We start from the raw sequence: 16,452 nt of genomic DNA, 5'->3' as shown, positions 1-16,452 counted from the left end.
TCCTAAATGAATAAAGCTATGAATGGTTGAACACAAAGTACTCAAAATTGGTTGGCTATCTTGACATTGAGATACTGTATTTTTAAAGTGGCTTAAGGAAAAACACAGGAGTATTCATTAACCCTAGGACTGGCAATGGTGTCACTCTGTACTGGCGGCTCTATTTTAACAGCCTCGCAGACGTTTCTTATAATGTATCACATTTCATAACTGTTAGTCCAAATATAAACTATTATATGTCAATGTATTCACAACTATATGGAGAGCATTAAAATAACAATATCTTATTGTTTCCATGGAAACATATTTTTGTTTTTTTTTTTTACAAAATGTAAGAAAACATTTTTTTGGACATTATTTTTGTAAATATTCCGTTGTGTAACTGCTTAGCAATAAGCTTTACATCAAAACTGTAAATGTATAACTTATTCAAAATTTTGTCCTGATTCCAAAAATATATAACTATTGTAACTTTTACCTCAAAACGTATGTGTTACAGGGCTTTGTATGAAAAATCACGCATATTTACTTATTTTCAAAAATGCGTAGATTTCTAAATAAATATTATTTTTCGAGGGTAAACATAATCTCATGACTGCATTTTTACTTATATAAGTATGACAGATAAAACAAAAATAAAATAAAATAATAAATTGTAATCTTACCTTATTTACATATGTACAATATATACAAAGTTTCATTTTTCACTCAGCGTCACTAGATTTATCGGTCTCTAAAGTTTTCACCCATACTAAAACTATAACCTAAGAAAGCTAAAAAAACAATAATAACACTAAAACACTATAAAATACTATTTCCACAAATACTATTGGATTCGTTACCTCAAACACAAAACCCGGCACTTGTTTACAGTTTCACAACAATGTGGTTGACCCGTACTACGTTCACGTCAGCTGTCCATAGAGAACGATGTTTTACGGTAAACAAAGAAGACAATAATCGAAGTAAGAACAGTAAATCGGTACTATAGTTAATTCTGTTCCAGAATATATAAAATAAAAATCATTTATATGACCTTAAATGCCTAAAATTTTAATAACTGTACATGTCTATTTTGGCGACGAATATTCGTTGTTGCCAAATCGGACGGGTCTTTGGCAACGAAAATTCATTTCATACCAGCTAGAGGGTTAACATGCCTTAGTGAACCATTCTTTCTCAGACTTTAATTAAAAAAAAACAACAAGACTTATATAACGCAAGACTTTCAATTATAATGAACAATAATTATGAAATGTAGCATAAACTTCGTAAAGATTACACTCTTCCCCTTACACCAGAAGTAGATTACAAGCGCCGAAACTAGATGCTTTTTGACCTAGTTAATCAACACATTAATCAAAAACAAGTTATGTGACTGAGGATTTAACGCACAATGATAGTAGAGTTTATTTAAGCCAAATAATATTTATAAAACATTATTATTTTAAAGTGTAACTAAAAATGTATTCATTAATAGTTAATAACTGATTTATTTGGGTGAATCGTTATGAATTGATTGTACTCATATATCATAAAGATGTTCACTGGAATATTTTTTTAAACTATTTCAGGCAAATAAAGGTTATTAAGGCAATTTCTAAAGACTCATGCAGCTTAGTTTGGTTTGATTATTGACCTCAGCCAGTAGATTAGGCTATATACACAAAAGTGTACCTGCCTAAAATACAGCAAAAATTTAAAACAATCAGGCATGCATGTTATTGTATTGGATGTTTAAAAACCTTTGCTTCTTAACTGACAAACAAGTTCCCTGATTTATCTTTGGCTCGTTGGTTTATTTTACGTGTATTTATATTTATACTCAGTTCAATACTTATGTGTCAGTGTGTGAAAAATAAGGACCACATAAAAACACAGCCTTACTTTAAGTTCTCTCCACTGAATTCCTTGTCAAGAAACTTGATAAAATGTTCTCTTCCTACTGGATCAGCAAGGAGTTCTTGTAAACTGAAAGCCCAACGTTTTACTCTTCTTGCAGAAATATCTTTCCTAGAAACACATCAATAAATATATTAAAACTCAACACTCAATTACCTCTGATAAGACATTTAATTTGTCTAGAAAAAACAGTGTTGAAAGACATATATTGAACTCATGTGAATATGGTGTCTTAATTCTGTCCCTCATCTGTTTCATTCTCTTGTCCTAACTGTTAATTAACCCTTTCCAGCAAAAACTGTACTTAGTATGGAAAGTTCTAACAACCAAAGGCTACAGGCCACACCCATTTTATCATTTTGTTTTCTATAGTCCAATAAAGTGCTCGATAAATTATGTACTCTGTTGTAATCAATCATAACTAAAGCAGAATCTCTGTTCCATCTCACTTTTATTTACCATCAGCAATAACATCAATAGTGTACCGAACTGAACAATAATACTCATAAGTAATCCAGTGTTATTTATAAAAATTAAATTAAAAATGTCAATTAATTCTTCTTTAGAGACAGTAGTATTTCATTATTTACAGTGACCAACATTTAGCTTCCACTGCTATGCAGACATGCCATTTTACACAACTCAGACTACAGTTGTGAGTGATCCCCTATCCAAACAACAACAAATATCAGCTTGCTACAGTAATACAAAAGTAATGTTTCATACATTTAAGCCAACCAGAAACATTAAATAAATGATGGATAGTGTTAGGAAGAATACACAGCCTACCCAGTGCTGCTATCTAGCAGACAACATTACACATACATAGTCAATGTTTCGTAACGAGATCGTCTCATCACAGCATGATTGTAGTATCGCTTTTCCCGATTCTTGATAGTTTAATACTAGTCGATTAATGCTGTGTTACACAGATCATTCTAATCAATGACATACTAGAAAATAATTTTGTTTTAATTTCCTGTAATATAATCTTGAGTCAAGTTTTTAAAACCTATTTATTGTTATTAGGGGTCTAGAATTGGAATTAGGGGTCTAGCTTTGGATTATCTGCAATCATATCTAAATAACAGGAAACAAAGAACCATTATCAATGAGAATTCGCATAGAGTCACATCAGATTGGGAAAATATTTTTTATGGTGTCCCTCAAGGCTCTATTTTAGGGCCTACCCTTTTTCTTATATATATTAATAATTTACCAATCGACATACCAAACAAACAATTTATTTTATTTGCAGATGATACAAATGTTCTTATTACAGAAAAAAAACTTTTTCAATATGGAGGAATCTATAACAAGAACTTTTCAGTTGTTAGAAAATTGGTTTAATTCTACTGGACTTCTGTTAAATCAAACTAAAACCAATATAATAAATTTCAGACCTAGTAACAATGGTAATAGCTTCTTAGAAAATTCTGGATTAAATCTAGTGGACTCTCACAAATTTTTAGGTATCAAAATTGACAAAAACTTAAATTGGAAATGCCATGTAAACCACCTTGTAAACAAATTGAGTTCGTTCCGATTTGCAATGAAGATTTTGGTAGAATCCGTATCTATAAACACATGTAAAATTGTATACTTTGCATATATTCAGTCAATTCTTAAGTATGGTATAGTAATATGGGGATCATCTCCTGATTTTGAAAAAGTTTTCATGGTACAAAAAGCAGTGGTAAGAGCAATGATGGGAGCAAACTTCAGAGAAGGCTGCCATCCTATATTTAAAAAAGCAAAAATACTTACACTGCCATGTTTATACATATTGGACATTTTAAATCTGGTCCACAAACATCCAAATCTTTATAGTTCATACACAAACCAGCATACCTATAACACCAGACATAAGGATCTTTTGTTGTTTCCAATTCATAAAACTACCTTATTAGAGAAAAGTCCTTTATATATGGGTATTCGTGTGTACAATAGTTTTCCAACACCATTAAAACATCTTGAAGAAGCTCAATTTCATAAATGTATTAAAAAAATATTATTGAAAAAAGCCTATTATAGTACAGATGAGCTATTAAATGACAAGACAATTATATTTTAAATAAATAAATTTATATAAACATCCCAGAACATGCACAAGCATAATAAGTGTGTATGTTGAATACTTCTGTCTTACTTTTAGGAAATTTCACTGTTTTACTTTTAAATTTAACATTGTTTATTAAATTATGACAATGCACCTGTTTGTATTACAAATTGTAATAATGTTCAAATGTAATGTGCAATAAAGACTTTGACTTTGACTTTGTTTAAGAACCAATCATCCCTTTATTTAAAAAAAAACTCTAATAATAAACATAATGAACAATTAGAAAACTTCTCCAATCACATCCTTAACCCTTTGAGTGCCAAGTATTTATTGAGTGGGTATACTGAAAAGTGCCAGGTATTTTTCTAGTGGGTGTACCTAAAAGTGCCAGCCCTTTTGCAGGAATTTTGCAAGGTTTTAGTAAAAAATTCACAGTTCGATTATTTAATAAGCTATCAACATGATTCTTTTTTTATTTTTCTCTGAAAACTCTGTTTAATTAACATAAAATAACAAAGTTACCATAACACTAAATTTAGGAATACCAAAATTGGACTTACCTAAAAAAATTCAAACATTTTTTAAAATTCAATTTTTCAACCAAATTATTATGACCAAAAAAATTCATATCCTTTTCTTAGTCCATATCACTGGAAAGTGTATGCAATTGTCTGTAAATCTTGAAAAATTTATATCATTATCTTCGATAATGAGTAAGTTATACAACTTTTAACAAACTATTATCACTTTGTTTTCGGTAGCTATGGCAACCAAAAATGTGTATATGTGAGTTTCATAATTTAAAGTTTGATCGGAAGTGTACTATAACAATTTATTTTGAAAAGAACGATTCTTCACAAACATTTCAATATAATATTATTTAAAAATATTAAAGGTTACAATTTTTAGTTACTTTTTCCCGAACGTTCGGTAAAATCGGACGTTGGCACTCAAAGGGTTAAATAAGAAAAATAACAATAAACTTAGTGAGAAATTATAAGTAATTTTAAATATAAATTAATTATATTCTTTGAAAACATATTCAAGATTAAATTTAAGAAACAATGACTTACGTTTCTTTGTACTGATCCCAGAATTCAGGACTGTCAGAGATCCAAGGATTTGCTATTTCTGGTGGAGTGAAGAATGAATCGTATTCTGCATACTGCTCAAAATAGCTAATATACCTGAAAAATAAACCTAAATTATAACCATATAAATTAAGAAATAATAAAAAATATTGTAACATAAAAATGTTAACAATGACAACCAATCTTAAATATAAATAAGGCAACGAGCTACAAAAGTGTTATTACATTTGTCATTAATCCAAGCTATTTTTGTTTTCCTGAATAAATATTTGTTTATGCATTCAGAGTAATCTTTAAATTATGAAAATTATTTAGGTTGAAAGCTTCCAGAAGCTGAGACCTGGAAGAGGTTGAGGGGCTGTCAAAGGCTGGGACCTGCCGGGGGCAGGAAGATTGTAGGAGCTGGGAGCTATCAGAAGCTGGTACCTGATGTAATATAGTATACCAGTATATCTAGAAGAGTTTGCTAAGGACTCAGTTCTTCTTTACACAGTATGAGGTATATTAACCCTTAAAATGATAGTTAAATTTACTACCTAACACTAAAATATTTTCAAAAACTTCCTTTAAGATTCCTTGGGATTACCTTTATTAGAAAAATATAAAAATGCTTTATATATTTCTGACATTTTTATAAGCAATGAAAACATTTGAAATTAAGAACAAACTACATTGCAGGATAATGCACAAAGAAACACTACATGACAGGTTACACTACATTTATATAGGGTATTTACAATGAGGAAATTGTAACTTAAGTTTTTGCATGATTAATACACAAAAATAAATCAATTTGGTGAAATTTGCATAAATATTTACATGCAATAATATAAAATTCATACGCTTATAGAGGAAAAACTGAAATATTATAAAACCTTATTTATTTACTATAAATAAATTTGAGTTGTTTAATCAAATTGTTATAATATAAAAACACAAAACATCCACAAAATATTGCACACAAAATAAAAAAAAAATGCGTTCAAACTACGTTGTTCTTAGTAAAATGATAAAATTGGAAAATCTGAATAATTTTTGAATAAAACAGACCGTTGACTAACATTCATGTCCTCATCACTTTCACTTAGGTTATTAAAAGATTATAACCTAGCATAAAAATCAATCGCACTAGAGAATGAAGTGTTCATAATATTACTTACAAATTCATCAAAATGTGTATCATTTAGATTAGCTATTATATCAAACAAATAACTACAACTCAGTAAAAACAAACTAAAACACCATTAGAATAACAACAGTTTGTTTCAAAAGCGATGAAAAGGTTGTTTTCCAACACACACCCAATTTAGCAGCTGAATAAAATGAAAGTGTCTATAGGCGTATATTGCGTCTGGCTATACGAGAAATGGCGACCGTTAAACGTCCACAAAGTGCTTTGTCTAGTGCCAACAGTCAAAAGGAATATTGACCTGCTCTCTTATGGATGTTTTGAGAACTAATTCTTAGCCATTTCAAAATTAAAGCTTTTTGCGTTTATAGACGATATCCGCATTTCAAGCATTGTCAGTTCTGTTTTTTTTTTTTTTTTTTTTTTCCTTTGGGATATTGGGGTGGATTCATAGATCCTCACACGTCAACCTGAGCTTATTGTGTGCCCCTTTGATGTTAGAGGGGTAAGCCTATCTTCGTGCCCTTAATTAGGCTAAGAAGCTTTTCCCCGATACTAGCATCTGGTTCGTCGCCTGGTTGTTTATCACCGAAAAGAGCCCTTCTCCTTGCTCCCAGTCTCTCACAGTCCAGTATTATGTGTTTTGCAGTCTCTTCAGACTTATTGCAGAGTCTACACTCCGAGTCCTCATTTCGTAAACCTAGAGTGTTTAGGTGTTTCCTGAAGTGGCCGTGTCCAGTGATCAAGGCAATCACTTGCTTAACCCGATCCCTGCCCAGCCCCATCAGCCATCTGGTGAATCCGGAGAGCTAGAATCGGCAAGCAGTCTTTTGCCGAGTGCTTGCCCTTGGTGACTCTGCCACCGCAAGCGGTGTGTCTTCCTGGACCATTTGTTTATACTTTGGTAAGCGGCTGACTTGCTTATACCACAACTCGGTTCTGGACCGGTGTATGGCATGCTTGCTCCGCTTTTGGCAAGCCTGTCGGCGCATTCGTTGCCACCTATGCCTGTGTGGCCCGGTACCCAACCAAGACGCACACAGTTGCGTGATCCAAGCTTGCAGAGAGTGTTAAAGCACTCCCACACAAGCCTGGATGAAATGCTGTTGGAGTCAAGAGCTTTAAGAGCTGCCTGACTGTCTGACATTATACAGATGTTCATTCCCTGGTACCTTCTGGTGAGGCCTAGGTTGGCACAGGCTAGGATACCATAGATTTCGGCTTGAAATATGGAGCAGTTCCGACCCAAACTGCCGCTAAGGGCAGTTCTAGGGGATTGACTAAACACTCCATATCCAGTTCTACCCTTAATAAGCGAGCCATCCATGTACCAGACAAAGCTCTTTCTTATTGTTGGGATGTTATCTTGCGATTTCCACTCATCTCTGGAGTAGAAGTCAACAGAAAATGGCTTATTGAATACGAACTCCGTTCTCATTGTGTCGGAGACCATTTCGAGATTAGCGCTTGGGTTTACAGCTTCAGTGATGGCGCCATGGCTCGCGTTAGACGCGCCATTCCTCCACAAGCCAGCAACCATCAGCCGAACCTCGGAATACATCAGTTCTGTGTTTGTAGACATTAGACACGCTGGAAGAGTTACCTGTGTTTTAAAACAACTTCACACAGTATATTTAATAGGTAGTATGTTTAAAATCAATGACCAATTCACTTACGACTCAGCAACTTTCGAAATTTTGAAATTCCTCCGATCTATGCGGGTTTTCAGCAAGGAGATCTCTCTGTTGAGGGCTTCAACAGTGGCTGAACTGTTGGCCATATTGGAAGAAGGCTGCTGGGGTGCCGCCACTGTCTTGTTCATGCGACACGCCTTCTTGATATCCAGCTCCGTTGTGTTCACACAGCCAGGCTGCAAGTACAAAAGTAAAATTTACAAGTTTTGATATCTACATGTAGAAATTGGTTGACACTTTTAGTAAACAATCATTGACATAACAATACAACTTGAAAATTTGGAAACATATGGTGCTTATCCATTATATGGACCCCACATACCTTTTGTACTTTTTCTGCTAAAAATGACAAAAACGTACAAAACGATTATAATTAAAGAAACATATTTTCTTGATTATAGTAATTTTGTTTACATATATATGTATTCTGCTATTTTATTGTTGCCATCATTGTTACCAATAAAACCAATGTAAAATGTTTATTAATGCTCATCCAAATCCAAAGGAATGACATGCACTGTCGTAACACAGTGTTGTCTATACAGAAATAAAGCCTTTATCTCATTCGTTTTTGAGATATCATGCGAACAGATATATGAATAAAAATGAAATTTTTTCAGTCCCTCAAGTGATAGGCTTCAGTAACACTCAGCCAATTACATCTTACATTTTCATAAATTATGCTACTGAATTCATCTTTATCAGAAATAATAATTTATTAAGTAGTTCGGGTTTTAACTATACTATTTAATGTAATTTTTCGTTTCAGCTCAAAAAAGTACAATTTTTAGAATTTTAATTTAATAAGAAACTAAAACTTTAGATTTTTGACCTTAATTTTCAAAATATTTCTTGGGAAAGCATCTCTGAACTTCCTCTGCTTATGGTGTTCCCAAGACTCTCTAGATTAACTCAGCCTTCCCCATCTAAATTTTAATCCTAAATACACCAAACTTGTTTACTTACGAACTATAGTAAGTAATGTTCTGTGGAGGGGTGATTGCAAAATGTATCTTACTTCTACTTTCATAGTTTCAAGTAATAAATTGATTTAAGTAAAAAAAATTGTTATGAACCAAGTTAGTTTTGTATAGATTATGTGACACCACTTGATGATAAACAAACTTAAACAGTATTGTTTAATAACTTATTAATTTAATTTGGAAAAACGTTAATCACTAAAATCATTGATAAACTAATATTTGCAAACTATTTACCATTGGACGATGAACATCCCAGAATGCCCTTTCTTGACTGTCAAGAACTTTGCGCTCAAGTTTGTCCCTTTTCTTATCGACCTTGCTTTGAGCTTCTGCCTGCATGAAAATGAACTCCCATTTCCGGGAAAACATCTTCTGTAGCCTAGCTAAGCTCTCAGCTTCGTAGTCAGCCAACTCCAGCCTTGTCTTGTTCTGCATGGTGCGTTTGCAAAGATATACAGCTGGAACAAAAGTGGTTTGGACATTTCATCTAAGAAAAGACAGTTCATTCGAGTTTCTAGGAAAAAACAATTATTTTGGATTGTATTTTATTAGAGAAATGATAAAGTACAGTATTATGGGTAAGTTATCCATGAGTTTAAATTCAGTTAAAGGTATAATAAGAACCACTATTATTATGAACTGTTTATTGTTTATTTTGGTTAATACAAAAAACCAGTTTTTATCATGCTTTGATATTTTTGTCTTATGCAGTCAACAAGAATAAGTCTTTTCAATTATTTCAAAATAAAATTAAACCTGTTACTAATTTATCTTAAAAGGCATCAACTCATAACAGTTTAAGAACCTATCATGGGGGTAAAAGTGTTGATCAATTGACTCTTGTTTTTAAATAAATGTCAAGTTTGTTACTGATAAAACTGCTACATGTAAAAGAATTCCTGTGTTGCTAAATATATTCTCTGATAATGGAGTACTGTTGTAAAACTTATTGAACATTTCTTTTATATCATAAAGTAACTTTCTGTAAATATAGTTCAAAGAAAATGTTTTAAATCATTAAAGATAACCTGATGGAATATGTAAATTAAATAATTATATATATTTCAGGGTGGCCACTCAAAACCTTTTCTCAAATTCTCGATTTTTCCTGGTAAAAGATTTTTGATTCTCTAGTCTATTTTCAAACCGAATAATAACTGTAATACTATATTTAACCCTTACGTATTTCTTTTTCTTTTTTCTTTTCACTGAATGCAACGGTGACGGTTTATTATAACCAGTTGTATTTGCAAGAAATGCGGTAATCTACCAAATTTCGTCACTAGCGGAATGCGAAAAACTTAGTGACGATTTATTGCTATCACCTACTTAGTTTTTATCTTTGTGTATTTTAATGTGTCAACATAACACTGAGTATACCTAATAGCTTTCCTTTCTATTATGTTTTAAAAATACATATATCCAATACAGAAAAAACAAAGATAAAAAATACTAACACAGTGCTACTGTGGGACAGACTGCAGTCCAGCATTGCAGGTAAAGAGATTTGAGGTGGACGAACTTTCGGTACCTTGACAATGATACAGAGGGTCGGTCCATTATATTTCATCAAATACTTTCATCTGAACTATACTTAATCAATTTATCCTTTGGGGGAGGAAAAAATTACAAGTCACCATCTTTTTAAATAATAGAAATGTTAGATTATAAAATGAGCTTCCAGAATATATTCTATGTACGTAAAAATGTATTGATATATTTACATTTAGAGAGAATCTATTTATGTACAACAAAAAATACAATGTATAGATAAAATAAAAATTATCTAAAAGGGTACTTACCATAATCAGTATTCTCGGGTTCCCAGCAATTTGAAGGCCAAAAGTATGGTGTCTACAATACAGACATAATACTGTTACTATTTACACACCACAAAATGGAGAAAAGAAGTAACTTTATTGAATGGTTAAAACTATATAAAAATGAACTCCTTGAAATAGGAAAAAAATAGTACTTTATTGATTATAAAGGGAATAAATGCTGAATAATAAATAAAGAATACCGTAAGTAGCAATTAAAAACACAATAAAATTATCCTGTAAAAATTTCAACAGTTTAATGAATACTAAAATTTACTTTTTAAAATAGTACAACTGGTACAACCTATTTGGTTTTAATTATGATTGTTATTACATAATATTACTACAGTTATCAACCAGTGTAGGACCTTTCAAATTAAAAGTTTAATTGACAGAATCAGAAACTATATTTATTAGATACACACTGTGTACACGATTAGTTTCACACAACCAAGAATGTATATTCTTACAAGCATTAAATTAAATTGTGAAATTCATAAATCTCGGAAAAGGAATATTACAAACAGTTAGATAACATTTATGTCTAGTTTTAAATTTATTATTATTTTTCAATGATTTTATTTTGAAAGGATATTAGGATTTCGGACATTTGCCATAATTACATGTTACAAAAAGTATAACACTAATAATACTAATATAACATATATGTTCTACAATGAAATTTTACTATCCTTTCAAACCATCCATTGTCAACAACAAACTTTAAACAAAATTTTGTTTTGTTAGATAGCAAGTTAAAAATGTAGCTCTTACGTATTTTTTTACAGAAAAAAGTAAATTGTATTGAACAACTGCCATATTATTTCTACTTCTAGTATTGTACATGTGGTTCTCACCAGACTGGTTCAATCTATACCTTAGAATATTTTATCATAAAGAATACATGCACTGTAAACAGTCATGATTTCTAAATGAGAGAAATGGACTTTTATAAATTCGTTCCAAAGTAATTTAAAAATAACACAAATAGTTTTTTTGTATTATTAAAAATGAATTTAAATGATTAATGGGAGGAGGCACTAAATTAAATATTGTATTAATGTACATACAAAAAATATCTAAAATATATCAACTTTAAAATTTCATTTGAGCATATTTCGGACATCCTACATAGAGCGTAATAAAGTTGAGTTAGTTTTGAAGCTATTTTATACAAATCGTTTTCCCATATCAGCATACTGGCCAATGTTACAGCCTCACTGGAGACTCCTCGTCAATTTCTGAATTCTGATTTAATTTTGCATTGATAAGTACTAAATTCTTTATAACTTGTTTTAGTTAGATTCATAATCAATCGGTTTACTTGAAAAACTTATTTAAATTTCATAGGTACTATTAATAGTAAGTAATCTGGACATAAAACATGCTTAGTCTCTAAATACAATGAAGTGCTAACCTGGAACCTGTAAAATGTGTTGTCATTTTTCACTGTAAGCATATGATCATCGATAGGAAAAAAATAACCATGTGCTGACATCAAGTGCCCAAGGTGAAGGGCTTCACCTGGAAAATATTAATAATATTATAAGATTTTTTATAGTGGTCTTTTGTGGCTTAAGGACCACGAATTTTACAATATAATATTACGTTATAAGGCATGGAAGCAGACATTTAATGTGCGAGACCTAGGTTTATATGGTATGGAGGAAAAATACATGTGTGAGTACCAAACATTTTCTTTATACTTCATGAAAAACAGATATTAGTTTTTTATATTTAAAAAACACAATGTATTACAGAAAATAATTATCTGAAAATTAGTTTTATGTATAGTTCTTTAAAATATCCTACAAGTATCTGAGACAAAAATCACATAGGGCAGCCATTACTAGCTTATTGTTTACTCTAATTACAAAAATTGTTTTCTAATCTTAATAAGCAATGTGTACTTATTACTAATAATTAATTATGGTTAGTACATTAAAATATGTTTAACTAAATAAACTAACAAGATGCTCTTGTAACCAATATTATGCATCTAGTATACTATACCTTGATCTTCCACATCCAAATTCTTTATCATCCAAAGAATAAGATCAGATCCTGAAAAATGGTGTCAAAATGTAAATAGAAGAATGAAGAATAATACATTACAGAAATATTAACTAATACTAATATAATATAAACTTGTATGTTTCATTCACTAAAATATGTATTTATATATGCCAAATTCATAATTTTATTACTGTCAATGTCACAAAAGTTACTCAATGTTTTTAAACCTTTTAATATTTTAAAAAGGTGACAATCAGTTAAAGTAAGTATCAATATTTCATTAGCTCGCTGACATTTAAAACTTAAAATAAATGTGAATTAGAAACAAAAAGATGAAAAATAACTGGATCAAAATGTAATGAATTTTACCTAAGATAAAATTGAAATTCTTTTACTTCCAAGTTACAGTAAACATTGCTGAATTAACTTACCAGTAAACACTGAAGGTATTTTGGACATGAAACTTTTTACAGTACGGACAGGAACCCCGGAGTTTTCATCTTGCATTTTTTCAACAATCTGTTCCATCTGGATAAAAACAAACAATCAGTGAAAAATGTTCACAGCTTTAATTTGTAAGTAAGCATTTACTAAAGAAAATCATCTAACTTACAAAAACTGTTATGATTAAATTTAATAAATAATAATTAATAATTAATTAATAAGACTGAATGAATCATAATAATTCGATTAATGATAATAAATGTACAAAAAAATAATTATTTTAAACCTCTTTAAAAGAGTATTGTTTATTAACCATAGGAAGATACATGTCGCTGAACAATATTTTGTAACCATAAGCTATCTAGTTGGTTCCTCTTTCCTCATCTGTTGTAAAAAATCCATCATTAATTTGTAAATATCAGTGATGTTTTGTGATTAATTAAAATGCTATCATCATCGGTAAACTGTATTTTTAATTCATGATTTAAAAATGGTTTTCTGTATTTTTAATTTGTATACAAACTCCTACAAACTATTTATAATTTAAGTAATACATTTCCTTTCGGAATTGCAGTTTAAATTGATTAAAGTTAGTTAATTTGAAACATATAATAATAGGTTTAGTGTTAATTATATGAAAACTCTTCTAGGACAAGAGAGAAAAAAAATTGGAAACCGATTTTATTTTGTACAAAATTTATGTTACTTTTGAATAGCAATACTTTGTATTATGCAGAAATTTGAGCTTGTATGTCCTGTGCAGTAAAACAAAACCTGACCAACCATACTCTATAGAATTGCAAATAAATTAAAGATCGGTTTTAAGGAGAGTAATAAAGAACATCGATCCACCGGATTTGATAGGAACTCAAACGGAATAAAAGAAAAAAGATACTGCCATATTTAGACAAAACATAGGGTGACACCTATTTTATAACATTATTCAACAGTAGACACTTGTAAGGTTTTTACCAAATATGCATCACTGCCATGCAAAAAGTTTAAATACAGTTTAATTTAAAGCTCATAAGTTTAATGTAACAGCTTACACCAATTATAACACGGCTAGTTCATATTGAAACATGCAAAACATTTAGAATTATATAACAATAATGCTGAAAATGAAAGGTAATACGTAAATTATGTTTGCTGACAAAGTAATATTTTGACAGAGGCTACCTACTTTTTTATACACCAGGTGATTGGGTGTGTCGTCAGAGTTGGGAGTGTGTGGAGCAGTGGTCTGTTGTCCCCCATTTGTATCTTGTTTGCGCCTGACGGCTTTTTCGGAGCTCATGGTGACCATACTCAATGTTTCTGCATTTGACTTTTACAACTCAATTTTCCATGGCTGTAAAATCATATTTAAAATGAATTCAAGAAAGTATAACATTCTGAAAAAAACAGAGCGTCAGCACTATAGGGTTAATTTTAAAGTTACTTTGCTTAAAAACTAATCACATTTCTTTTACTTTAATACCATAACACTATGGACAACATTGTGTTTAATTAATCAATATTGAAACCACTTACATATTATTATATACATTAGTTTGATGCATTAAATAGAATAATTCAGGCATCAGATTTATGATATAATTCTCATCAGGAGATCTGGGACAGCCTTAGTTCCATCATTATCCACATGTGTTAAATACTGTTAAGGACATACAAAGATAATATGCTTATTAATAAAATTTAAAAAGAACTTTTATCCACATCGGTAGGACTAAAGAGTTTTATGTTATTAACTTATGGCGATCATCTCCAGAACAAAACAATATAAGATTTAAGGGGTTGATGATCACAAATAATAAGCTTGTAGAACAGTGAAAGTGGAACTACTTGCAAGAGCAAAGGAAGTTAAGGTTAAAAGGTGAATTTACAATAGTTGTTAGCTCCGTTCAATTGTGTTTCCCAGCTCATAGTAATATATGAAGATTCATCCTCAAGTAGGTGTCTAATATGATGAGAATATACTTCTTTCCATATTTTGACGTTTGTTCCCACTAAGTGGACAAAACTATTTCAGTAAAATAATAGTGCACATTATAGCAGGTACAGTGATACTGAAAGGAATTGAATTAAACATCACGTTATTCTTCAAGTATAAACTATTTAATTATCATACATAATATTTTTAAAGACTTTTTAAAATCTGTACTCATTAATATTTTTTCAAATCAGAACTTTTGCAGCTAATCCCAAAACTCCTTTCTCGTGCCAGATTAAAAAATTATAATATTGCAGTAATGAGTAGCAGTAGCAGTTTCATTCTTATGCCTGGTATGATATTATAATTATATGTGTATGAACCAACTTCTGTATCATATTAGCATTAGGTAGATGTTTTACATGTAAGTCAGTGTGATGATGGACATAAGTTAGAGCCCACATATGGGGTTATAATATCCATATATATATATATATATTTGAACAAATGAACAAAGATATCAGGTTACATTTAGTATTGCTTAATATATGATCAAACACTCCAATAAATGAAAAATTTTTATTTTGTGAGGCCTTTCGTGCTCAAAGAACACATCGTTAGACCCACAAAACTGAAATAAAAGTAAAGTAATAATACAAACAATTTAGATTTAAATAAAAAACATTTGACTTGAAAAAATACAAAGAGATAAGATTTTAAAGGCCAGGAAGTATGTCTACTGTATATATAAAAATTAATATTTAATTAGATTAAAGGCAGTAACGGTGTCTGACGATGTGTTCTTTGAGCACGAAAGGCCTCACAAAATAAAAATTTTTCATTTATTGGAGTGTTTGATCATATATTAAGCATTTAGTTTCCAATAAGAAAAAGCTGGTAAAATGTATACATTTAGTATTGTTCATATTTTTTTTTTTTTTTTTGGAGAATAAGAATTCTGATTAGATTGTTTTTTAGAAAAAAGCTGATAACAAAAGCTATGATTCCATAACAAAAATAGAGCATTTTCAATGTGTCTTTAAAATAGAATTAAGACTTACTGTACATTTATTATTCCTGAAGTTCTCCATTAACTAACTTGGCCAATATATTATGGTCAACAATTAAACCTAAACAGTTATTTGATGAAACTTCTTGTAATTTTTTTTACAACTAATTATTGCAAGTATGGGGTTTCTGCTTTCGCCTGCTGTAAAAACACACAAAATTATCTAAGCAGTATGAAATACTGACACTGTGATAAAAAAAAAACAAACTTCCAAACAATGCTTACTATGGTATGTGCTGCGAATTATGAAATATCAATTAATCAGTTCCTTTTTTGAATGTATTAGATTTGGAATTGTTCGAGAATGAT

General features: G+C 30.5%; 1 protein-coding gene across 2 annotated transcripts in view; it reads right to left on the bottom strand.

Annotated features, from left to right (window-relative positions):
• Positions 1–16,452, bottom strand: part of LOC124360315 (regulator of G-protein signaling 7) — a 35,570-nt gene that overhangs the window by 11,700 nt on the left and 7,418 nt on the right. For both annotated transcript variants that reach the window (XM_046813822.1, XM_046813821.1), the window contains exons 2-10: positions 14,325–14,492; positions 13,129–13,225; positions 12,695–12,745; positions 12,099–12,205; positions 10,664–10,715; positions 9,096–9,319; positions 7,861–8,054; positions 5,038–5,151; positions 1,888–2,013 (exon numbers count right to left, since the gene is read on the bottom strand). In XM_046813822.1, the coding sequence (XP_046669778.1) occupies positions 1,888–2,013; positions 5,038–5,151; positions 7,861–8,054; positions 9,096–9,319; positions 10,664–10,715; positions 12,099–12,205; positions 12,695–12,745; positions 13,129–13,225; positions 14,325–14,447 (1,088 nt within the window). In that variant the 5' untranslated portion in view covers positions 14,448–14,492. The remainder of the gene's footprint in view (positions 1–1,887; positions 2,014–5,037; positions 5,152–7,860; positions 8,055–9,095; positions 9,320–10,663; positions 10,716–12,098; positions 12,206–12,694; positions 12,746–13,128; positions 13,226–14,324; positions 14,493–16,452) is intronic.

Source organism: Homalodisca vitripennis, chromosome 4, assembly GCF_021130785.1.
Source record: "Homalodisca vitripennis isolate AUS2020 chromosome 4, UT_GWSS_2.1, whole genome shotgun sequence".
NCBI classification, from domain to species: domain Eukaryota; kingdom Metazoa; phylum Arthropoda; class Insecta; order Hemiptera; family Cicadellidae; genus Homalodisca; species Homalodisca vitripennis.
Note: the sequence above shows the minus strand (reverse complement) of the source record. Positions and strands in the feature narration are given on the sequence as shown.